Raw genomic sequence first — 27,144 nt, 5'->3', positions numbered from 1 at the left:
AATAAAATAAAACCCCATGTCTAACTGGGAAAAATTAAAACTCTTATATACACATGTCATTTCCTATGGATTTAAAAGTGGATTTTAGATATACCTTAAATTTTAGAAATGGAAGCGTAGTTGAAATCATTTTGTCAAAATAGGAGCAAATGTTGTCATTGATTTGCCAAGTGACAATCTAATTTTACATGACTCAGCAGTAAAATTTTCACAACTCTTCCAGACAGAATTTCTTAAAACTGTTTCTTAATACTAATGCTCTCTTGCCAAGTTTCATGTCATCCTTAACTATCCCAAGAACTTCTAAAATTAGAGTACAGTTATGCATATACCAGTTTTGAGGTCAAATCTGAAAATAAGAACCCAAAGAAAACAAGATTTGAAACTAAACTCAGATTTTAATTTAACAGAAAGTATTATTCATGACAAGTCTTCTAAGATAGAATGAACTGGTCCTTAAAAAACTCCACTTTTAGAAATGTTAAACATTTATTAACTTTCTTATTGGGAGCACTTTTCCTGGTTGTAATAAGAATATGCACAAATAACCATACTTGTTGATTTCTGAATATTAACAGTCCAAAATTCAAAGCGTTTTTTCCCTATACAGGTCAGGTACTATTTTAAAATAAATTATTTTTAATTACAAAGTCCTAGTACCAATATATATATGTATAAGAAATGTATTACCATTTACCTGTAATAACAAACATGTGTTTTGATATTATTATAAAAACTGAGTTTTCAATGAAGGCAGTTTAGAAGGGCTGTCATTGGAGAAAACAAATTTGAATTAAGCAATCCTTTAAACTAAAAATCATGGCAGAATAATATGTCAAGCAAGTGAAAATGTTCCTGCGATATATACATAAATAGTTTCATGTAAACAAAAGCAACACTCAAGAAAAAAGTAAATATATTTGTTAGCAACCAAAATACATGGATTTGAAAAGGTTATTTTCTCTTCTTCATGCTTCCGTTAAATGAGACTGGCATAAGAAGAGCAGTGGGGATTAGATGACTTTACATTCCCCTCTTCCTCTTCAGGAGGTTCCATACAATAGACACCTCTCTGGGAGAAGATATTAGAGGAATTAGGCTCCAGAAAGTCATGACTTTCAAATATTAAGTCACTCTCTCTGCTCTCCTGTGAAATAAGATGGTTTATCAGAGTTGTGCCAGCTGAACGAAGGTAACTCTACTACTGCTGAGATCCAGCACTAACACACATGGCAGCAAATTAGGCACAACGATGAGTAGATTTTCCTCTGGATGCGGATTACCCATGCACTAGAAGATAATGGCTTCCAACACAAAACAAGCATTTTTGAATAACACAGACAATATTGAAATGGGTATATTCTCGACAGAAATGATTACTGAAGTATGCCCCTTGGACCACCTGCATCAGAATCAGGCAAGGTACTCAGCAAAATAAAAGCGTGGATCCCTGGGCCCAATGCAGACACTCTGGGGCCCTGGGCATCTGTGAATGCCCCCCTGGGAATACTCAGACACATATTCATATTAAAGCTTGAGTATCACTACTCCAAACTACAGGGGGTTACTTCTGACCACACATATTTCACTATGTCTTTCATGCTTCTTAGTTATTAGCCAGAAGGAAAATGAAAACAAAAAACATTTCTGATTATGTTAGTCAGTGGTGATAATTAGTAGTGGTATTTATTTTCCCCTCAAGAAAATACAGGGGAATAGGCAACATAGGAGTCTGCACCTAAATTTTTCAAAGGTACTCCACAGTACTTTTTTTTTTAAAGCTTTCAAATTGTATACACAATAAAAACGTTCAAAATGATTTGTAAACTGTCATCTGATCAAGATTATCCAGTGTAAAGAGAACTGCTGATCGGTGTTGCTCAATTCTCACAAAGGCCCCTTTCTTCTTTCTTCTTTCTTCTTCCACAGACACTGAGCATCTCAGCAGGCAATCCAGAGCTCTCACCAGATGATGCACTGCCTACCAAGCAGCACAAAAGTACCTAAGGATTGCTCATAAAAAGGACAAAGAAAGCCAAAACCCAGTCTCACTGCAAACAAAAAGGAGTCTCATGACCTACTGCCAATATATATTGTAAGATGAATACAGAGCATGCCTACTTTCCTTAGAGGAAGTCTAATTTCAAATATACTTATTAATATCTGCTTGAAATCCAGTTGAAAATGGGAGGCATGATACACTACTAGTATCTACTATAGTGTTTATATTCTATAAGATCCCTATGGACGCAACAGTTTTACCTGTGAATAACAGAAGTAGAAACCAAAGAGGTAGGTGACTGTCATCATCAGATGATCCCAAACCAACATGTTAAATAATATGCTCGAGTCTGAAAAAAGTTCAACTGGAAAATGAGTTCCAACACTGTTACAATTGCATGAGCAGGGTTTCCCAGATCTTTTGTGATGTCATCAAACTTCGGAAGTCCTGGCTCCTGATACTGTGCCACGTGCTCTTCAGATGGTCAATGTTAAGAAACAGCTAATGAAATAAAATGTAAAGAAGTAATACTGGAGACCAAAGAGTGAAGCCAACATCAACTGGGCTCTTCAAACATCTCCGCTCTCATATGGAGGGAAGCACATTATAGTTGGGCCAGACCTTAGATTCATCTAATCCAACTCTCTAGTTGTTCAACTGAAAAAAGCAGAGGTTCACAAAACACTAAAATTCCAAAAAGATGCTATAAATCAAATATGTTCATGATTTACTTACCTATTTATAAAGCCCATGGTGTAGCAACGGGGCTGCACTTTCAGGCCCTATAGCCTTCGTCTGCAGCCCCAACCCTGTCAGCTATTTCATCAAGTGTATCAGTGGTTCCAGGAAGAAGGGGACCAAAGGGTCTGGATGCACCAAGGGGGTCAGATCATCAGCAAGAGAAAAATAATTTGAAACCCCAGACCAGCCCTATTACAACTTGCTCTACACTTGGACCAGGGCTTATCTTTGCTTCTATGTAGGAGACTCACTTCGGAGCATATTCACCAACCCCAGTTCTGCCGGGGGCAGGCCCGGATAACAGTGCTGTCCTACCATCCCTAGGACATTTAGAGACAGCTGAACCACTGGAAGCCTCCAAACCCACAAAGCAAGACCTACACACAGCTGTACTGAACTTCTCCGTAACTGTCAGTCCTTTGTTTTGTAAACCAAAGTGTCATCTTATTTCCTGATCATCTTACTTATCTACGATTTTAAAGTTCCACTGTGAAAGGGTAGTCGTGTGATTTCATTTCATGTTTATACTTCCCAGACTTTCTGCTTTAGTTTCACATTTCTTTTGGTAATTTAAAAGATGAAGTTATTTTTAAAAAGGTTTTATAGTCTTAAAAAATAGAAGGATATGCAAAGTCCCTCTTGACTATGAAACATCTGAACCTGAATTTATGCCTGTGTGGCACAGAGAAATAGCACAGCCTTGGGACTCCCACAGATGTTCTGGGACTAACCTTGAGCAGGATTCTAGTCTCTGAGACTTTCTTTCTTCATCTGTAAAAAAGGAAGAAATAATACCTACCCCACAGGATGCTGTGAGGATAAAAGGATACACAGTGCCTGGCACATGGTAGGTACAAAATAGTGGTAGGTCCTTCTCCCTGCTGGACTCAGTGAGAATCCTTGAGTGAAAGGAGACACCACGGCCCACACCAGCCACCCCTCACTGCATCCCATTTAAAGTTGCAAGGATGTTCTGTCCTCTTGACTTTGCCCTATTGCTCTAAAGAATTGCTATTGTGCTTAGAAAAATATCTACATTTCTATGTTCTCTCCTTTAAAACTGTACATGCAGATAAAACATTTTTAAAAACTATCTTTCTAGAAATGATAATGCAATGTCTCCTAAAGCATAACATGTCATGTATAAAAACAATTCTGAAAAACATGACTGAATTAGTTTGTACATTATTTCCTAAAGTGCACCAAAGTAAATATTAATGACCTTTGAAATGTCACTAACCTCCTTGGGTTATTTCTTAAAATAAAAGTAAATATTTATCTACTGAGATGTATGTGGTTTTTGGCTCCAATACAATGGCAAAAAGCAGCAGTGTTTTCCAGAAGAAAAAGAATAAACTCAACTAAGCACACCTGAGCAGCGTACCAAACACCGACAATTCAGTGTGACTGCAGGCTCAATAAAGCACAATCCTGATTCCTGCTTCCAAAACAAAATCAACCCAAGATACAAAAACCATCTTCCCACCCTAAATAGAGGATTCCTGTCGAATCCTGGAGGTAACACCTGTGATCACTGCCCTCTTGTGTATCCTTGGTAGCAGAATTATCACTAGTCACCATTCTTTCTTTATACTGCACACACCACACACACACACACACACACACACACACACACACACACACATACGCCTATAAAAACCAGGAAACTGTAAGTGGAAAAGCCATGTGAAAGAAAACTCAGAGTCCAGTAAAGAACAACCATCACCCCAAATTTCAGGCAGTTCCCATAGTCACAACACCGTCCGGTGTTCCCCGCACACGTAGACAGCACTGGGGCGTATCCGTCGCCTTGTGTGACGAGGGAGCTGCGGCAAAAACTTGAAGGACTTGGGCATCATGTCCAGGCAGGCCTCGTGGAACTTCTTAATCCTCCAGTAGTAAATCAGTGGGTTCAATGCAGACTTGAGGTAGCAGAGCCAAAGGAGCCAGGTGCTAATCTCAAAGAAGTTGTGCTGATAGTAGAAGCGCTTGCTGAACGTGGCCACCAGGCTGTAAGTGGTGAACGGGGCCCAGCAGACGATGAAGACAGCAAAGAGGATCAAGATGGTGGTGAAGGCACGTGTTTTAAAGCCCATGTCGATGCTCATCTGGAAGGGTCTCTGCAGACTCATGAGACCCAGTTTGCTGGCCTGGCTGAGGCATATACCCTCAGGGTAGCTATGGATCCTCAAGGCATTGTGCCGGAGAGTGTTGAGTATGCCCATAAACGAATACAGTATCACCAGGAAGGGTATGAAGAAAGAAAGAAGAGAAATCAAAATCACATAAGCCTGGTAACCTGGGTTGGTTGTGTACCCAAACACGCACTGGGGGGCTCGGGAAGGTACCTGCAGGTCAGGGTTGCCGACAGCCAAAGGGAAAGCTATGCAAAAGGAAGCTGTCCAAGAAACTGCGATCAGAACCTTAGCCCTGTAGGGGTTTAGCTTGTCCTGCCTCTGGACTATAATAAGGAACCTATCAATGCTAATGATGAGCAGGATGGCTACCCCCTCCATCACAAACAACCAGAAAAACATGGCAGATACCCTACAGAAGAATTTCCCAAAAATCCATCTGGTAGTGAGAATAGTTACCAAGGCAAAGGGCATGTTCAGCACTGCAAGCAACATGTCTGCGAACGCCAGGCTGGCCAGGAGGATGTTAATGGCAGATCGCATGGCGGCTTTTTGGTAAACCATGAGGCAAACCACCAAGTTCCCGAGAAAAGACACAAACAGAATAAATATCATGATAGCAGAAAGGATGATCTGCAGGGGCAGGTTGAGGCTCTGATAAGCTGCTGGTGTTGGGGGTACAGCTGTGCCATTCACGGTCAAGGAACTCATCCCCGTGGGAGCCAGGGTGTCAAAATTGTATCTAAGCAGAGGATGCTGGACTGGTGGTGGGGCCGTAATATTCACATACATGTTTTCATAGACTACGAACGTCGTGTTGGTTGCCCCCGTGTGGGACGCAGTCAGCCCTGCAGAGAAGACCATGGCTTCAGTAGGAGGGAAGGCGCTAGCAGCTAGGCGGGTGTTCTTCCAGCATCTCAACACCCAGCAGCAGTCTCACGTTTCCCTGACAGGCTTGGAAACACATTCTGGAAAACAGACAGAGTTCCATCTTCCACAGAAGTCCTTTTGCCTGAAAATAAGCCCAAAATACGAAAAGTAAATGAGAAACGAACTTCATAAATAACACTTGACTTCTTACCTTTCATCATGGAGGATCAGTTTGCCTTTTTTTAACCCTTCAAAAATATTTACATCTCTAGCACAAGTAGCACTAGGATACTGTTGTTCTATTGTTTTATTTTTAGTTAACCATGACGGAAATTTCATGACACTCATGTATGAACTAAAAGTGAAAAGAATTAAAATGTATTACCACTTCAAAGTCAAAAGTTAGAACCTTACTTTCTTTTAAATTTCCAGTAGCAACTTGGTCTTTCCACAGTCACTATTAATACAGGTTTTATTATCTGGTTCTCCTGAGAGTACTAATGTTTTTCTTAATAGCTTTTTGGTACAGATTGATATTCTATGTTTACGTTAGCACAAAACTAGATGGCAAGAAAAACCTGAACTCAGTTTTCTACTTAACACTTTTATTGTAACACCTACTAGGCTATTTCCTATGAAGGGTCTGAAACAGTTTCCTGGCTTTCTATTTCTTTATGCTTTTTCCCAGAAATCTCACCATCACCACCTTGGAAAAGTTATTCAAAATGACAAGAAAAAGTATATGTAAAAAGTCTTGATCATATTTTCAAGACTTTTCTTTTTTCAAAGCTTTCTTTATTCTCATATTCTCTCTTCTTTCCCATCACCACTAACTTCCATCCTTTATTTTATGATACAAAGACTTCTATTTGAAAAGATCAAAGAAATTGAAAAATTTCTTTTCCCTAAAACTTGATAGAAGATGTCAACCAAATAATGAAGATGGAATTTCTAAAGGAGATGCCCATAAGGATATTCAGCAGTAGAGAATCTATTCCAGTAAACTTACATATATTTGGTTATCTTACTCCAAAAAGTTTCCTATCACCGTTCCCTTATCCTTACCCCCAACTTCTGTAACCCTGAATTTTTCAATAGGGGGCATTATTAGTCTACCATCTTACTAACCCATTTTTGTGATGTGGATTGTTCCATATCTTGGCTATTGTGAATAATGCAGAGATAACTTCTTTAATTAGGAAGAAGTCTCTTTGGATTTCTGGCTAGATTACTTTAATAAATACCAAAGACTGGGGGGAAAATAAATGCACAGAAGCTTAAAATAACACTATAACTTGCTTGTTATTTTGACTTAGAATTAGTTATTGATTTTAGGGGTAAATGCCAAATGTTCACTTATTCATTTCTTGGGGTAGGGAGGGTGGAGGCACCCCATTTGACAGGCCCAAGATCCAGCATTGTAGCCAAATCATTAGCTCTCTATCATACTTGTTTCTTTCTACAATCCCCTCTGTTGTCAAGGCTGAGAAAGGAGAGTATTTATCTGCTTGTTCAAAATATTAATTTTGCTAGTTACTCTCACTTTCACAGCTTAATTTCTTTGTTCCTACAAGATATTATCCATTTTCACATTTTCACTTTGAAATGCAAAATATACCTGACTGAGATGCCACACTAAGCCAGTGACTGTCAAATTTTATTAACCACAATGGGCCAATGGTAGTTAGAAATCTGTACACCATAATCACCATATTTTCTTTAGAACTAACTATATAACCATAAAGACTGTGCTTGCTACATAAATCAGCCTCTATACAAGTCTATCTGTAGGAAAATATAAACAGACAAATGTGTATCACCAGCCTAAAACAACATCTATAACGGTGCTTGACCAAGTAAACAAACATCTATCCATCCTGAAATAGTACACACTTCATTTTTAATTTTTTTATTAAAATATAATTGACATACAACATTAATATCATTTCAGGTATACAACATAATGATTTGATATTTGTATACATTGTAGAATGATCACTACAATAAGACTAGTTAACATCTGTCATCACACAAAATTAAAATTGTTTTCATTGTGATGGGAACTTTTAAGGTCTATTCTCTCAAGTATGCGATGCAATATTAACTATATTCACCATGCTGTATATTACATCACATGACATATATTTTATAACTGGAAGTCTGTACCTTTGACCTCCTAGACCAGGGGTGGGCAAACTTTTTGACTTGAGGGCCACAATGGGTTCTTAAACTGGACCGGAGGGCCGGAACAAAAGCATGGATGGAGTGTTTGTGTGAACTAATATAAATTCAAAGTAAACATCATTACATAAAAGGGTACGGTCTTTTTTTTCAATAGTTTTATTTATTTCAAACGGGCAGGATCCGGCCCGCGGGCCGTACTTTGCCCACGGCTGTCCTAGACCCATTTCAGCCACTCCCTCCCCACCCCCCCCCCCACATTTGGAAACCACCAATCTATTCTCTGTATCTATGAGCTTGTGTGTTTGTTTCATTTTTAGAGTTCACATATAAGTGAGATTATACTATACTTGTCTTTCTCTGTCTCACTTATTTCACTTAACATAATGCCCTCATGATCCAGCCATGTTGTTGCAAATAGCAAGATTTCATTCTTTTGTATGGCTGAATAATATTCTATTGTGTGTATTCATATATACATATACATTTATACATACACATGTATGTACGTATATACATTTTCTTTATTCATTCATGCATCAATGAACACTTAGGTTGTTTCCATATCTTGGCTATTGTGAATAATGCTGTAAAGAACATAAGAGCAGATATCTTTTTATGTTATACCATTTTCTTTGGATAAATATCCAGAAGTAGAATTGGTGAGTCATATCGTAGTTAATCTTTTTAATTTTTGGAAGCACCTCCATACTATTTCCCATAGTGGCTATACCAATTTAGATTCCCACCAACATTGCATAAGGGTCCCCTTTTCTCCACATCTTTTTTTTTTTTTTTCATTATTAGTTAAGGTATTACAAATGTGTCCTCATCCCTCCCATTAACCCCCAACCTCCCCCCCCACACACAAACTCATGCTCCCATCCCCCTGTTGTCCATGTCCATTGCTTTGGCTTATATACATGTATACAAGTCCTTCGGTTGATCTCTTCCCCTTACCCCCGCCCTCCCCTACTTTCCTTCTGGGGATTGATAGCCTGATTGCTGTTTCTCAGTCTTTGGGTCTGTCCCTTTTCATCAGTCTATGTTGTTCTCTATAATCCACAAATGAGTGAGATCATGTGGTATTTATCTTTCTCTGACTGGCTTATTTCACTTAGCATAATGCTCTCCAGTTCCATCCATGCTGTTGCAAAAGGCAAGAGTTCCTTTTTTTTTTTTTACCGCAGCATAGTATTCCATTGTGTATATGTACCACAGTTTTCTCCACATCTTTGACAATACTTATAGCTGCCTTTTTTTAATAGTCATTCTAACAAGTGTAAGGTGAGATCTCATTATGATTTTGATTTGCATTTCCCTGATGTACCTATTAACCTTCTTTGGAAAAATGTCTATTCAGATCTTCTGCCCATTTTTAATTGGATTGTTGGGGGGGGGGTGCTTTTGAGTTGTGTGAGTTCTTTATATATTTTAGATATCAACTTTTTATCAGATATATGATTTGCAAATATTTTCTCCCATTCAGTACATTGCCTTTTCATTTTGTTGATGGACACACTTTAAAACACTTAGTTTCTTTTACCAGGTTGATAAACAAAAACTGTAATGAAGCCAAAGCAAAACCACATTTAAAAGACACTTTTTAGGTTGTTACATATACATATATATAATCCCATTACTATAAAAACTTCTAATTCATTTGATTCAATTACTGATTCATCAAATATTTATTGAAGAATCTAGTGTGTGCCAAGCACAAGGGAGACAGCAATGAACAAATGGTTCCTGGATTTCTGGTTAAACGGGCAGAGTGACCATAGACCCACATCTGAAAATCACACCAAAATGACAGTAGAGGGATTTAAAAAAAATGTCAACCCAAAAGGACAAGAGGTGTGAATGAAAGACACATAAATAGATAGGGATTTTTATTTATTTTTAATTTTTTAAATTTATTTCAGAGAGGAAGGAAGAGGGAGAGATAGAAACACCAATGATGAGAGAGAAGCACTGATCAGCTGCCTCCTACTGGGGATCAAGTCCACAATCCAGAATCAAACCCGGGACACTTCAGTCCACAGGCCAAAGCTCTATCTGCTGAGCCAAATCGACCTAGAGCAATAGATAGGGGTTTTTTAAAGCAAAAAGCAGATGGTGGTGTAGTAACTGACTGGACAGACCAGAACAGAGATCTCCTTATCCTCAATACTTCCAGGGAAATAGGCTTAGAAGAACTGGACACATCCTCAGAGAAGTTTTGGATTGAGAAATGCCAATTAAATAAGACAGGCATCAAACACAAATTCATATTCTTTGCCCATAATAGGCCGTTATTACATGTCTAGAGATTCTAATTAGAAAATGGAACAATACACAAAGGACACACCAGGATGGAAACAAGTATACTCCTGTTCTCTTTAAGAGGTGGGTGGACCAGAAGTAAAGAGCCATGCATTTCACTTCAGAAGTAACTCACATTCCAATTTTATTTCATTAAAAACAAAACAAAAAGCAATCACTTTCAGAGGGCAATCTGCTTCAAAATTAAAAAGAATAATCAATCAATAAATTTCTATCACAATAGCAATGTCTACTTTTGGGGAACTGAATTCTATTATTTTTTGGTTTACTTGTAGGTATAGTAATAGAAAGCTTTGAACAAACTAACCAAAAGAGAATATGTAATACTCAAGTGCAGTGGATGGGGTAGGGGAGGATTTATTTAAAGTTATTTTTATAAAGAGAATATGATTATTGTACTAAAATTTCACTTATTTTCAAGGAATATCTAACTTAAACCCTATATGCAATAAAACTAAAGAGGAAAATACTGTGTGAACACTTTAAGTATGAACCATAAGCAGTGTTCTGTTTATACCACTGTTCCATTTCTGATATTTTTCTAATTCCAACCAGAGTGTTCACCACAAAAAAAAAAAATTATAATGATGGGACATTTAGTTCTTACATGGACATTTTAAAAAATCAGATTATTAAGCATGAGGATTTATTGCATTCATGTTACTTACTTTCCCCCACAAATGCTATGGAGAAACTAAATGAGAGCAAGTGCTCTGTTTCAAGGAGAATATTCAAAGTGACTTCTGGTGACAATTAGAACTGAAACTCAAGTGGCAAGAAAGGTCAGCATTTAATAGAAAGGAATGTTAATTATAATTAAAAACTAGGAAAATGTATTTTTTTAAGTGGCTAATAGAAGATTAACCTCCTGGAATCTTTATGGAAATACAAAAAAGCAAAAAAAAAAAAAATTATGAGCCCTATGGGTGACAGGTTTTATTAATATTCCCTTTGTCTCCTATTTCTATTTTTATTCTCAAGCTCACATTAATTAGGTCATTGTTCTGCTGAGAATCTTTACCTGCCTTGAAATTACTACTGGGGAAAATACTGGCCAATTTAATTTCATCAACCTTTTTGAATAGTTCACAGATATATTACTTACCTGTCATGGATGTTTCTCACAATGATACTTGTCTGTAAATGCAACATTTAGAGTGAAATACCAAGTCTTATTAGACAATGAACCCGGAATGTTAAAACAAATAAGCCTGCCTAGACCTACAACTGCTATGTTAAAACTTGAATAGCTCCTGTTATCACCTATAAACTATTTGCACAGGGCAAGGGTGAAAAGTTTTGTTTTTTATACCTAAGGGAGTACATGGGCACTCAGACTGAAATACACATGCTAATTAAAAGCAATTATCATTTAGTCTGATTTTAGAAACACACATAAAATTTTTTTAAGGTTTAAAAGCTTTGCTTTTTTTCTTCTCATGCCATAAGCAATCTCCTCCTGCCCACTCTCTCAATTACCTGCATGCAGATACCTGATAAACATGTGTTAATGGCCCAAAGCTCGCTTCTGAGTTCCAGCCTCACCCAACCAACCACTCATTTAACATCTCCACTAGGATATCTCAAACTCTGCGAGTCCCCCCTCTAAGCTACCCCACACCAGTGTTCTCATGCTCAGAGATTAGATTACCACCCATTTGGTTATACAAGCCAGAAACCTAACAGTCACGTTCACGTCTTCCTCCCTCAGCTATGATTTATTCCATTCCCCAAAACTGTACATTTTAATTCTTAAATGTTGTTCCTATCAGGCCATTCCTCTCTAACCGGTCTACACCATCCTGTACAAACTACCAAGAATTTGCATAAGGCAGCAATTTATTCACAACTGCATTCCCAACACCTATGACTGTGCCTGCCACAGTTGATGTTCAGTAAACATTTGTTAAGTGGATAAACTGTCTCCTGCTACTATTCACCCAATCCCATTCCCTGTTCACTCTGTGAATTCTTACTCTTCCATCACTATGGGAATCTTCCCTGGTCCCCTAACCAAGCCAATCCCCACCTCTATTCTACTGTCTCATTTTAACATGTACTTCTCTGTGATAATACTCGACCCACAATAATTTTACAGTATCCATGGCATCCCTTGACTCATGCCTGTGCCCATGTCCACCCCACTCCACCCATCCTGTCTGGAGAGAAAACTCCAGGAAGACACAGATGTGCTATTTCTTTGCTCAGCACTGTATTCTGAAACCCAGTTAATAGCCTGGCATACAGTATATACTCAAAAGCTACCAAATCACTAACAAAAAATTCTGTTATACTCATAACCCAATGCCTCCTTTTATTCCCTAGTTATGAAACCCTTAAAATAAGAGTTCACTGTACAGTATTACCTTCATAGTTCTTTACTGAAACACTTAGTGTATCTTGTGTATTTGAGAAGCAAACACAGGGAATAGATAAAACAAGTACCTGGTGGGATATGACCGTCAGGACAGGTTTCTGTCCTCTGCGTATTGACCACAGAGTCGCTCTAGTCTGAATACTTGTGTCCCCTCAAAATTCATATGTTGAAAACCTAATGGCCTGATGTGATGGCATTAGGAAGTGGGCTCTTTGGGAAATGATTATGTCATGAGAGCAGAGCACTCAAGAACGGAATCAGTGCCCTTTTAAAAGAGGCATGAGGAAGCTCCCTTGCCCCTTCTGTCATAAGCGAATACAGTGAGAAGTCGGCAACCTGGAAGTGGGCAACCTAGTCTCAGACTTCCAGCCTAGGACCATGAGAAATAATGTCTGTTGTATACAAGCCAGCACCCCATCTGTGGTACTTTGTTACAGCAGCCCAAACAGACTAAATAAATAAAGAGGAACACAATTATATAAACCTACTAGAGGCCTGGTGCATGAATTCGTGTATGGGTGGGGTCTGGCTAGCCCACCCTGATGGGGGCCCATCAGGCTGGGCGGCAGGGGGGAGGGGGCTGCAGGTGGTTAGCCAGCCAACCCCGCCCCTGATTGGGGTGTTGGGGGCTAATGGGGGAGTTGCTGGGAAGGGGTGCCGATTGGGGCCCAGATCAGGCTGGTTGGCTGCCACCGTGCGCGTTACAGCCACCAGTCGCTCTGGTCGTTCCACCGTTCAGGTCGCTGGGCTTCTATATATATAGTCTAGAAATTCTGTCAGTGGAGGCATCAGGTTCATAGAAACTCGGGAAATATGAATCTAATATTAAAACCTGGAGAGTAATAAAAATAAAATAGTATAACAAAAATCAGAGCATTAAAAAGCTCTTACAGACTATAAAAGGGAAACTAAACTGGGAAATGAGAACAGAGTTGAGAGAAGTTGGGAACATGCTTGGGAGCCTGTTGGCATGCCTCTCTATATGTGCACAGTTCCACCTGCCACCTAGGCCTCCCTAAAGCCCCTGGACCTCAGCTGATTGCCCAAATCTGACCCCGTACAACCCATCAAGGTTGGGGCTCCTCCAACCACTTCTCAACTCAGGTTACACTGTTGGGCAGGAGATCGCCTCTCCACTGGCTGCCCAGGGTGGCTCCTCAACCCAATCAAGAGCGAAGGTCTAACAATACTCCCTGGTGTGAATTTTGCCTGGGAGGGTGTAGGAGACAGAAAGGATGTCGCCTCCTTACGTCCCTGACCGACCACCAGGCCTATGGAGAGTTCTTTAAAGTCTGTCTGGAAGACAACTTACCTAATGAAGTTGTGGCCAGATCAGTAACACACTCCCTTGCATTTGCTTTTCCTTCCTCCTGCCTCCCTTCCTTTATCCCCTCACTCTTGCTGCCCAGAGATTGCACTTCCAGGCACAGTCCTTCAGTAGGCTAGCTTTGCCTCAGGCTATGGTTTCTAGAAAACCCCAGCTAAGAAACATCAAAGCACTGAAAAAGAGATACTGATCTAAAAAGCAATTATTACCACTACTTTTCTTCTAGACCCTAATTGCAGTTAATGACTTCACCATCTATTTACTCCAACCCCAACCTTGGGAGTAAAACACCATTTCTTGTTGTCCATCCACCAGCACACCCAACCAGTCACTCTAGCCTGCCCATTTCACCTCCTAAGCAGTTCCTATACTGCTTCCCTTTTTCTTACCCCATGACCATGTCTCTAGTCCAGGTGGGAGCCTCCGAAATGGTCTCTCTTCCTCAGTCGTGTCCTTCCCCCGTAAATCAACCCATCAAACTGTAACCAGATGAATTTTTAAAATCACAATCCTAATCATTTAAACACTAGATTGATTCCCATCAACTACAATAATGCTGACCATTTTTCACCTCAAACCTGAGGGATCCAACATACTCATAACTGATAGGAATTCAGGGGCCAAGAGGTTATGAAAGAATAGTCACCAAAAATACGTGAACACAATTTCTAAAGGAAATTCTACTCTCCTAGGTTATAATATATCCACCTATTTTTTGTTTTATTTTGTTTTCTGACTCTTGCTCCTTCTCCCATCATCTGGTAAGGACAGGGTCACTGGGCCATGGAGGTAGTCATGTGACTGCCAAGCACTCCATCTCCACGCAGGACTGTCCTGGGAATGCCCATCTCTGAACCCCTTTAATAAAGTAACAGAACCTTAAGATTAGAGATAACTTTAAACCTAGAGGAAAGAAAAGATGCCAAAAGAAAGAACATTTCCTTTCTATCCATCTACTTTTACTTCCCATTTCCCCACATATATTACAGATACTGACTGCTCTTTAAGGATCTTTCAACCTAAATGACCAATATTTAAGGGCCTACTAACTAAATAAGACATTTTTCAGACACTTTAAGTGTCACTTATGAAGGCTATAAAAAGGGAATAGAATATTGCAAATAAAGTGTAAGTGCTTTACACACACACACACACAAGCTCAAAGGAAATAATCACCCCAATGCTGAAAGTAATGTTAATGGAGGTAGAATATGGGCTTTTTCCTTTACTTTCTGCATTTTAATGTGCTTTTAATATTTTGTAATAAAAGTAATTAACTTGAATCCTAAAAATATTTTCAATGTATTTGAAAGGAAGCAAAAAGTCATTCCTCATTAAAATTCTAATATAGTAAAACCTCATTCTGTAAGAATTATTCATTATAGTTGAGTGACCCAGGTAACACAGGTGATTGAGTGAACTTTACCACCTAGATGGAAGAGATGTTTGGACCTGCACTAGTCACTTTCCCACCCTCTTAGTTGTGCTGGATGTCATTAAGGATGCAGATCAGACCTGCAGGGCACAGGGCTAACGCACTGAGCGTTATAACTGGTCTGTAACTGTTCATCTTGAGAGCTCCCAAAAGACTACAGAAAGACAGATTCTGAAAGGTGTGCTTTTCTCAATGGGATGCATGTTGTCCCTGGGGGTTGCTGAACTGGGGAACACATTTCCAGCAGGTTCCCAATGCCTGTGCTTTTGGCCAAAGCAGAGAGGAGCGGTGGCTATTTGGCCCACCTCAACAGAGCTATTTCAATGTTGGCTGTGACCGCTCCTCTCGCTTGGAGTGTCCTCAGCCTCCACCCTCACCAGTGCTCTGACTTCCTGCAGGGCAGGCTGCTGAAGCTCTCAGGACTTCGAGGCACTGGCTGTCTGCTCCTCTTTCCTCCTCCTTTTCCTGCATCTTCTATCTCCTACCATTTCACTCATACTCTGAAAGGATATGCCTTTAATATGAAGCCAGTTGCTGTCTTATTTCTTGTCTTTGGAATGCCAAATGATAAAGTTGCAAATCTGCGTATTATCTAGGAACAGTGGTTCTCAACCTTCTGGCCCTTTAAATACAGTTGCTCATGTTGTGACCCAACCATAAAATTATTTTCGTTGCTACTTCATAACTGTAATGTTGCTACTGTTATGAATCGTAATGTAAATATCTGATATGCAGGATGGTCTTAGACGACCCCTGTGAAAGGGTCGTTCGACTGCCAAAGGGATCGCGACCCACAGGTTTGAGAACCGCTGATCTAGGAAACTGTTACTCAAAGTGTGGTCTGCGGACCATGTGTATCTGCATCACCTGGGAGCTTGTTAGAAATACAGAATATCCCGTTCGAGAGCTACTCAATCAGAATCTGCATTTAAAAAGATCCTGGGCAATTCCAAGGCACATTAAAGAGAAGCTCTGATCCAGGTGTCTCTGGCTAGGTTGTTTTTGGTTGCCAAACCTCTATAGCTCTGCTTCCACAGCTGGTGCTGTTCTAACCTGAGGAGAGTGGAGATAGTGCCTGCCCTTCACCTTACCAGTAAATGAGAAGCACACTCATTACTCACTCCCAGTCCAGCAATAGTGATGGAGCCATAAGCCAGTCAGAGAAAGACAGTATCACATTATCTCACTTATACGGGGAATCTAATGAACAAAATAAACTGGACAAAAACAATCAGAGACATTAAAGCATTCAACAGACTGGAATCTCAGAGGGAAGGAGGGGGAGTGGGAAGAGATTGACTGATGAACTTCCCTGCATATACGCATAGCCCATGGACAGACTATAATGCAGAGAAGGCCTGGGGAGGGGAAGGGAGTGGGTTAATGGGGGTGGGCGGGGGGGAGGAGAAGAGGGACATCTGTAATACTTTCAACAATAAAGATAAATTAAGAAAAAGAAACTCTGAACTTTACTTAGCATATTTGTTGTTAGTAGTGATATTAATATTTGGCGAAACCATTTTGTATGCATCATAAGATACAGGTATATACAGATACATTTATATACCTCCCCATACAGGTCTGTGCACTAACGGGTCAGAAGCCATACTCCAGATACAGTGAGTAGCCAGGACATGGTTTCCAAACACCATTAGAAGAAACCAAAGCTCCTCAGAAAAATGGCTGGCTCCAGGTCTGGGATCGGAAAAGTATGATGAGGCTGAAGTACCTTATTATACCGGAAAGTAAAGAGGTGCTCAAGGGCTAATGGGAACTTGACAATCTCATTTTTCTCTCTAGAAGCTTTTAGGAACCTTAACTGAATGTTCTTAAATTTCACAAGAATTGGTCTGAATTTAAAGTTGCCTTCATCCATTTGGCAAGGCCCTCAGAACTCGTCAGTCTGAAGATTATTTCCCAGAGCAGAAGAGGAGCTTCTTTATGTATTTGATATTTACTCTGTTGTATCTTCTGGAATTCCAAGTATTTAAATATCAAACCAACTTGACTGAGCCTGTCTCTTTGCACTTCTTTCAAGTTTTCTGTCTCCCTTTTGCCCTGTGTTCTTGGAAATTCCCTTATAGTCATCTTTCAAATTTTCCATTGAACTATTTTAATTTCGGCACTTCCTCAAAAAATTAAAAATGGAACTTCCATTTGACCCAGTAATCCCACTTCTAGGAATATGTTCCAAGAAAACAGAAACACCAATCAGAAAGGATATATGTACCCCTATGTTCATAGCAGCACAATATACAATAGCTAATTGGAAACAGCCTAAGTGCCCATTAGCAGATGAGTGGATTAGAAAACTGTGGCACATCTACACAATGGAATACTATGCTGCTGTAAAAAAGAAGGAATTCTTACCATTTGCAACAGCATGGATGGGCCTGGAGAGCATTATGCTAAGCAAATTAAGCCAGTAAGAGAAAGATAAATATCACATGATCTCACTCATCTGTGGAATATAATGAACAACATAAACTAATGAACAAAAATAGAACCAGAGTCACAGAAGCATCGAACAGACTGTCCAACCTATGAGGGAAGGCAGTGGGTAAGAGATCAACCAAAGGACTTGTATGCATGCATATGAGCATAACCAATGGACAGAGATGGGGGGGGGGGGCTTGAGGGCATGTGCTGGGGGGTGGGGATGGCTGGGGAGAGGTCAGTGGGGGAAAAAGGAGATATATGTAATACTTTAAACAATAAAGAATTTAAATTAAAAAATAAATAAAATAAAAATTAATAAAAAGCAGCCACTTGAATTTGTGCCAGCTTCAGAGTTGCCAATTTTTATCTCATTAAACTTCTCTGTGCCTGTTTCTCCTCCTACCTGTGAGCCATCATTCATCATGCAGCAATGCTGCCTCTAATCCAATTCCCTTTCAATCCTATTACCTTTATTAATAACAACTAGAGGCCCTGTGAACGAAATTCGTGCACTTGTGCGGCGGGGGGGTGGGGGGGGGTCCCCTCAGCCTGTGCCCTCTCTCAGTCCAGGAGCCCTTGGGGGATGTCTGACTGCCGCGGAGGCGGGAGAGGCTCCCACCACCACCTCTGCACTCACCAGCCATGAGCCCAGCTGAATGGCACTCCCCCTATGGGAGCGCACTGACCACCAGGGGGAAAGTCCTGCGTTGAGCATCTGTCCCCTGGTGGTCAGTGCGCATCATAGCAACCGGTTGTTCTGTTGTTCAGTCATTTTGCATATTAGTCTTTTATTATATAGGATAACCAATTAATGTTGGTGTTGAGTGTTTACTTTTACATATCAAACGCTAACCTAGTGCTTACAAATTAGCCAGACACTATTCTTGTACTTTACAAATATTAATATTTGTAACAACTTTAGAAGGTGGGCATCATAACCATCCCCACTTGTAGATGAGGAAGAAACTAGGTAACTTGCCCAAGGTCACACGGTTAATGTATAGCAGAGCTAGGAGTTGCACGGCACCCAGGTAACCTGGCTCTATCCTGTGAATCATCACGTTAGGAAGGAAAAAAGTCTTCTTCCATAATGAGAGAAAAAATTTAAGATGTGCAATTATATTTACCATTTCTTAAATGCCCACCATAAATCTGACCTTCACATACATTATTGCCAGTCCTGGCAAGCAGCCCTAAAGACAGAGTTATTTTCCCCATTTTGAAGACAAGTAAACTGAGGCTCAGATTGTGACCTGCCTCCAATCACACAGCTAGTGGGGGAGCTGGAGATGGAACCCAGAACAGCCGGGCTGCAAAGTCCCTGTTCTTCCCAAAATGTTGTGCTGCCGCCCTCATCACCCGAGGAGAGAGAAGGGAACTTTCACTCCATTTAAGATAGCAATCTACCGTGTGAAAATGCTGTCCCTAGAAACGGCCTCATCCCTGTTCCAGTACGTTGAGGACTTTATTTTTAGACCGGCCTTCCCCAAAGGTTTCAGTTTTTTCTTCAGAACACCGTTCCCTGAGGGCTAGAGGCAGCATGAGAGCAGACATTACTTTTTTTATGCAAAGTTGGTGAAATGACCTAAAAAAGTTAGAGCAGTGACTAAAACAAGCACATTTGTGGGAGTAAAATTACACTTCCCACAATTAAAAGAGCCAGAGTATGCCTAACATGCTAAGGAAAATTCCACTATCCCTCATCCTCAGATACTATTTTCATAATGTTCACTAAAAATTAAACTGTCTGGATAATTTCTAGAAATTCAAACAGTTGGTTAGAGTTGTATAAACTATGTGAATGGAGAATGCTTTCGCTTTCCTAAATGTTCATGTGCATGCCTTAGACCTCTGACATCAGTCTAAAACCGCCTTACACTTAAAATCCTTCCAAGTGAGCTGAGAAGGCTGCTGTATTCAGCATTTGTATGATACTTACAGGAATGACATTCACTTCGTGTGAGGAAGGTAAGATATTCAATTCCCTTTTACATTTGTGGAGATTTATCAAACAGATACTTATCCCCCATAAATGTGGTGTATCACCGAGGAAAATTTGATCCCACATATTAGTGATTTGGATAGATGTAAGAAAAAACATGATGACTCAAAAATGGGATGCCTCATAGACTTGAGACCATGCTCCTAAAAGAAATGATATAAATCAGTAACTAAAGAAATTGTTCACAGTGGTTAATCACCGAACATAGCATGACACAGGAAATAATCTTCATGAGCATAATGCTCCCAACTCTGCATTATTTTGAATGCATCTGCTTTATGTTAGTATGGACTATTCCATGCAGCAGGTACCAAGAAAGAATACAAAAGGAAAGGAGATACAACCCTTGCCTTCAAAAGTTTTCACACATTATAAACATCAATAGAAAAGCTATTGTTTTTAAGTTCATTAAGATAACAATCCTTTTATCTTCAGATGAATCAGTTCTTATTTATTATTACAGACAATGTTACACAGTCCTTCAAAGTCAATTAAAAATAATGAAGAATTGTAGGTAAGTCATAAAGAAAAGGTGCCAACCATCGTTTGAAATAGCATTCAGTCTCGCTAGAATAAAAATGAAAAATTAGAAGAAAATTACAATGTTACCTTTTTATCTTGCAAATTTTCAATGGTTTTTAAAAAATGAAAGTAATCCTGGCAAACTAGTACTCCATCAATAGAAATGCAACTTCACAATAATTCAATAAGCTTTATCAACTGCCTTAGAAAATATTTCTAGAGAATTCTTCCCCTGGCAAAAACCAACCAACCAACCAAAAAACCCCAAAAAACACAAGCTTGTGGCAGAGCAATGCTCCCACCAAGAACAACCAAAACAACTGGATACTTTTTAAAAAAAAACCTATCTGAAGGCATCTAAGAGCTACCAAGCAAGAACCTGAGAGGCCGTGATCTCAGGGAGAAGGAAGTGTGGAGAAGTGACGTAGCTCTGCATTCCATGACACTTTTCCCCAGGAGGTATGAGCCAATTCGAAAATGCCAGCTCGGAAGTTTTCTCAAGGCAGCTGAGACGCTGAAATCCCGAAAAGTGGCAGCTGAAAGGCTTTCAAGCAGCTGAGAAACTTAAAGTTGAGTTAAGAAAGGCAACTGGGAGACTGAGAAGCTGAGCAGAGCAGTCTATCATTCTCAAGTGGCTGGAGCAGGGGTGGGCAAACTTTTTGACTCGAGGGCCACAATGGGTTCTTAAACTGGACCGGAGGGCCGGAACAAAAGCATGGATGGAGTGTTTGTGTGAACTAATATAAATTCAAAGTAAACATCATTACATAAAAGGGTACGGTCTTTTTTTTTTTTTTTTTTTAGTTTTATTCATTTCAAACGCCGCGGGCTGTAGTTTGCCCACGGCTGGGCTGGAGGATAGTGTCCAGGGTTCATGGCGGGTGGGGGAAAGGACTTCTGAAGGACTTCACTCTTGGAATAGGCATGAACCCTATACTGAAGAGCCCTCATAACAACCAAACACCGGCCTCTAATTAGCTCAAGTTCTCAGGATCTATCCTTAAAAAATACTTTGTAATATCCTTTTAAAAGTTCAAATAATTAAAATGCTATATATAAAATCTTCCAGACCTTGAGTGAGGCAAAGAATTCACAGATATCACACTGAAAAACAGTCCATAGAAGAAAAAAATTGACAAATTGAATCTCATCAACATTCTAAGTTTTTGTGCTTCAGATGACCTAATTAAGAACATTAAAAGCCAAGCAACAGACTGAAAGTATTTGCCATACACATATCAAATAAGAGACCTGTATCCAGAAATTGCAAAGAACACTTATAACTTAACTAGAGGCCCCGGTCCCTCGGCGTGGCCTGCTGGGATCGGGCCAAAACCGGCAATTCAACATCCCCTAAGGCAGTGGTTCTCAACCTGTGGGTCGCGAACAATGAAAATACATCCTGCATATCAGATATTTACATTATGATTCATAATAGTAGCAAAATTACAGTTATGAAGTAGCAACAAAAATAATTTTGGTTGGGGGTCACCACAACATGAGGAACTGTATTAAAGGGTCGCGACATTAGGAAGGTTGAGAACCACTGCAGGGGTCCCAGATTGAGAGAGGGCACAGGCCAGTGCACGAATCCATGCACTGGGCCTCTAGTATATAGATAATATTCAAACCCAATCATAAAATGGACAAAATATATGAATAGGCATTTCAACTAGTATATACAAATGTCTAATAAGCACATTAAAAGATGTTCAACATCCTTCATTAAGGAAATGCATTTTAAAACCACAATGAAATATTTCACACCGACTAGCATAGCTATAATAATTAAGACAGACAATAACAAATGTTGGTGAGGATATGGAAAAATAGGAACCTTCAAAAATTGCTAGTGGGAATATAAAATGGTGGGGTCACTTTGGAAAACAGTTTGGCAGTTTCTCAAATAGTTAAACATAAATCTCCCATGAAACTCAACAATCCCACTCATAGGTATTGACCCAAGAGAGAAATGAAAATGTATGTCTACACAATGTATGCATATGAATGTTCACAGCAGCATTATTCTTAATAGCACAAAGTTTGAAACAATCTAAATGTCCATCAACTGGAAAATGGATATACAAGTGGCCTGGTGCACGATATTCGTGCACTCAGGGGGAGAGGTGGTCCCTTAGCCCAGCCTGTGCTCTTTCACAGTCCAGGAGCCCTTGGGGGATGTCTGACTGCAGTCGGACATCCTTAGTGCTGCTGCAGGCAGGCTACTGCACTCACCAGCCATCAGCCCGGCTTGTGGCTGAGCAGCGCTCCCCGTACGGGAGCACAGTGATCACCAGGGGACAGCTCCTGCATTGAGCATCTGCCCCCTGGTGGTCAGTGCACATCATAGCAACCGGTCATTCCACCATTCAGTCGATTTGCATATTACCCTTTTGTTATATAGGATGTTGTATCTCTTCAAAGGAATATTGTCCAGCAATAAAAAGAAATAAAGGCCAGATACAAGCAACATCATGAATAAATCTCAAATATATTATGGTTAACAAAAGAAACCCATCACAAGAAACCACATATAATTCTACTCATATGAAATGTTCGGAAAAGGCAATTGTCTAGAGACAGAAAGTAGGTTAGTGGCTGCTTGGGGCTAGGGATGGAGGGGGAATTAACTATAAACATGCATAAGGGATCTTATGGAGGAAAGAAAATGTTAAATTGATTATGGTAATGATTGCACCACTTAGTAAAATTACTGAACTGTACACTTGAAATGGCTAAGTTTTATACTATGTTAAATATCTATATGTATAAAAGACTAAGCGACCATCCAACTGTCCAGTAGGTATGATGCACACTGACCAGCAGGGGGCAGACGCTCAACACAGGAGCTGCCGAGCTAGTGACTTGGCAGCAGTGGTTCTCGGGTGACACACTCCGGAACCAGAAAGGAGGGAGCTGATTCTAGAGTGCATCACCCGAGAACCTCCCTCACGCAATCCAGAACCCCTTGGGAAATGTCAGAGAGCCAGTTTTGCCCAGATCCCCACAGGCCAGGCCGAGGGACCCCATCTGCCGGAGGGACCCGCTCACTCTGCAGACGCCTTCTGAGCCGTGGCGCCACCCCAGGTGCAGCCAGCCAGGGAGGGACCACGGGAGGTTGGCTCCAGGGCATGTCCAGCCTGTCTCACCCAGTCCCACCACGCCAGCCACCTTCTAATTAGTTTCCTTTCAATGTGCACAAATCCGTGCACTGGGGCACTAGTATCTCAATAAAGCTGTTAAAAATTTCATGTACATGAAAGCAAAAATATGGAACCTAAAGGTTCACATTAAGGAGATTGAACTAATTATGTGACTTATATAATAGAATGTTGTGTAGCCATTAGAGCTATTTCTAAAGAGTAATATCACAAAACATTACACAAGCCTGTTCAGTGAAGATAACAGACTACAAATCTGTATGAGCATACAGTATGCTCTTGCTATGTTTTTAAAATTTTTTAAAGGGATTAGAAGGAAACACATCAAAATATAAAAAGATACATTTTTTCTTTTCTATATTTTCCAAATATTATAAATTGAGTAGTTTTTGTATATTCAAGAAAATACTCTTCTTGAAGAACATTTTCATATATTATAAATATGTGTTGTTTCTTTTCAATGATCATAAGAGATATTCATTTAAAAGAAACAACCTCTACTCCTTAGAAAAGATGTTAAGAAAACAAAATAAGCATTTTTCCTACCTATCTCATCATGCCTATTGTCCATAGGAAGAACATAACATAATACTTAAAAATTTGGAAACTAATTACAGGAGGATTTACTCAAATGTACCTTATCCTTTAGACAAGTTATTATTATGCAAGAAATGTACTCTCATTGGCAAAGGGCATAACAGCTTATGAGTAGAGAATATCCCTAAAAGCACAAAATTTCAATATGGTAATTAATTTATCTAGTCACTATTTTTTAAAGTACCTTATATTTCCTCCAATTATTTACCTACTAATCTAAAATATAACAGTACAGTTCCTATCTTTTCATATTAATCTCTAGGTTACCTTTCTGGTTCCCACAAACATCCCCTGAGAATCAATGTAATTTTTTTTTTAAAGGAAAAAACTACCTTTTTTTTTTTTTTTGCTATTCAGCAAGAGGGTTTTCTTAAATTTTTTAAACAGCTTTAGAGTCATCTAAATTTCTGAGTACAGCACAGCTTGCCACTCCACTTTTTAAGACTCTTCCCTTTAGCAACTCCGTAACCCATCTGATCCCATATGCCTACCTCCAAGAGGATTAAAAATGTAATTTTTTTATTAATAGTCATAAAGTTAGCACAATGAAAGTTTCCAAGGCCTTAAAGTAAGTTTATCTAATAAAATCTAAAGATTTTTTTACCATCATAATGGTATTGCTTCTAAAAATGCTGATACTCTCTTTGTCCATTGCCTCTTACCAGAAATGACTTTGGCATGTCCTTTGGAGGAAATAAAAAGTCAGGGCGTCATAGCCAGTTTGGCTCAGTGGACAGAGCGTTGGCCTGTGGACTGAAGGTTCCGGTCAAGGGCACATGTCCCGAGTTGTGGGCTCAATCCCCAGTAGGGGGCGTGCAGGAGGCAGCTGATCGATGATTCTATCATTGATGTTTCTATCTCTCTCTCCCTCTCTGAAATCAATTAAATATATATATATATTAAAGTCACTCAGGGCCACAATACACTTCCCACTGAGCACTTCCATGCTCTTCTCCAGATGCCCACTGTGTCCACCTTAGCCGTGGTCAGGGCACCTGGTTGCCATTTTCAAACTCTATGTCGTTGGGCAGGTTACTTAATCTGTCAGTTCCTCGTCAGAAAAATGGAGATGGTCACAGTGTGCCTTAGTTCATGAAGGTGTTGTAAGGGTTAAATGAGACAGCAAATGTTAAGTCCTGACTCACAGTCAGTGCTCAGTAAACATGAGCCAGCAGTTCTATGCAGTCAGAAAAGAAAACCATGTCCTCCACCACACCAGCACTTCTGTGACACTGAAGAGTCTACCCTGTCTCCCTTGCACGTGACTGTTTTCCACACCTCCTCCAAGCGGAATTTAAACCTGTTCCTCACTTCAAGATTCCACACTGTGATTCTGACATACCTTTGTTTCTCTTCCTCTGATCTTGTCCACTCCAGCTTCTGCCCCCTTTATTTCAGAAAAGTGACTTTCCATCGTCTATTTTCAGAACAAAAGAGATGTGGCTTCTTTATTCTTTCTGTGATTCAAACATGGTGGAAGTCTACATATGCCCTCCTAGACCTTCTAGAAACAGTCCGCTGCATCCATGCCAGTTTAGTCCTATGCCTCCAGGGCAATGGTACTGCAGCTTACATGTTTTTCATAATAACACCTTTTGTTCCTGACTGTGACTGCCCTGAGAGCTCCAGCCCAGTTAATTCAACAAAAGTAGCCAGGATATCAACATGGGCCAGGCACTGTGCTAGTTGCTGGAGTCATATGACATGCTATCTGTCTACTAAGAACAAATGGGGGATACATATGCTTACACCATGGTGTCCTCTTCCTTCCTACACATCTGGGCAATGTCACTGCCTGAGATGATTCAAGCATCATCTCTTAGCAAAAGACAGTGCGTAAGACTCCCTACCCCACAACCTTACTACCTCACCTCTCTGGCATCAACAGGACACATCTTCTCGTGTGGTATAATAGAAATTTCATAGAATGTGAAATCAGAAGACCTTAATGAGATTACCAGAGACCTCAAATAACCTGGATATACAATAGTCAACCATGTACATATTTTTTTTTAAAGATGCTAAGCCCTAGCCAGGTAGCTCCACTGGTTGGAGCGTCATCCCGATACACCAAGGTTGCAGGTTCAACCCCACACACAAGAAGCAACCAATAAATGCATAAACAAGTGGAACAACAAATTGATGCTTCTCTCTCTCAAATCAATAAAAGTAAATAATAATAAAGATGCTAAAATCCTTGGCCCCGTCACATGTAAATATAACTCATTACATAGCAAATTCCAATAAACATAAAAGATATATGGAATTTACATTAGTCCCCTCTTATCCACAGTTTTGCTTTCCACAGTTTCAGTTATACACAATTTTTCTCTAAAAACATTAAATGGAATATTCCAGAAATAAATAATTCAAGATTCCTCACTGTGATTTTAAATTGCACACTGTTCCGTGTAATGTGATGAAATCGCACACTCTCCTGCTCCATCCTTCCCAGGACATGAATCATCCCTCTGTCCAGCATATCCTCGCTGTATTTGTTACCTGCCTATTAGTCACTTAGTAGCCATCTCAATTGTCAAATCATTCGTTGTGGTCTCTCGGTGTTCATGTTCAAATAACCCTTATTTTACTTGAAAATGGCCACAAAGCACAAGAGTAGTGATGCTGGCAATGCCAAAGAGAAGCCATTAAGTGTTTCCTTTAAGTGAAAAAGTGAGTTAGTACAGTAAGATATTTTGAGAGGGGAGAGAGGAGGCCACATTCATTGTGGGGAAGCACAGGACTTGGTTGGAATGTCTATAAGGAGGATTCTCCGAAAGGTCAGGGGCCTCTGAGGCAGCCCCTACCTTAACTTTTCCAAACAAGTCCGATCCCCCGGTATTTTACTAGAATCTTTATGTTTAGACTTCAAAATGTCCTGCTTAAAGGACACATGTGTTTTCTCAAGGATGCTTACCCTGCTGATAGTATCTAATAGTTAATTTTAGTTCAAGTTGTTGTTCCAATAAAAGCCAAAGGAGGCAGGTAAACAGGGCTACTTGGTGGCGATAGCCAAGGAGTCCCTTAGCC

At 39.9% G+C, this 27,144-nt stretch overlaps 1 protein-coding gene across 1 annotated transcript in view; it reads right to left on the bottom strand.

Annotated features, from left to right (window-relative positions):
• Positions 1-301: 301 nt before the first annotated feature.
• Positions 302-27,144, bottom strand: part of GPR63 (G protein-coupled receptor 63) — a 38,371-nt gene continuing 11,528 nt past the window's right edge. The window contains exon 2 of the mRNA XM_036318082.1: positions 302-5,890. Within this exon, the coding sequence (XP_036173975.1) occupies positions 4,495-5,742 (1,248 nt within the window). The 5' untranslated portion in view covers positions 5,743-5,890 and the 3' untranslated portion in view covers positions 302-4,494. The remainder of the gene's footprint in view (positions 5,891-27,144) is intronic.

Source organism: Myotis myotis, unplaced genomic scaffold (genome assembly GCF_014108235.1).
Source record: "Myotis myotis isolate mMyoMyo1 unplaced genomic scaffold, mMyoMyo1.p scaffold_m19_p_7, whole genome shotgun sequence".
In the NCBI taxonomy this organism is placed as follows: domain Eukaryota; kingdom Metazoa; phylum Chordata; class Mammalia; order Chiroptera; family Vespertilionidae; genus Myotis; species Myotis myotis.
Note: the sequence above shows the minus strand (reverse complement) of the source record. Positions and strands in the feature narration are given on the sequence as shown.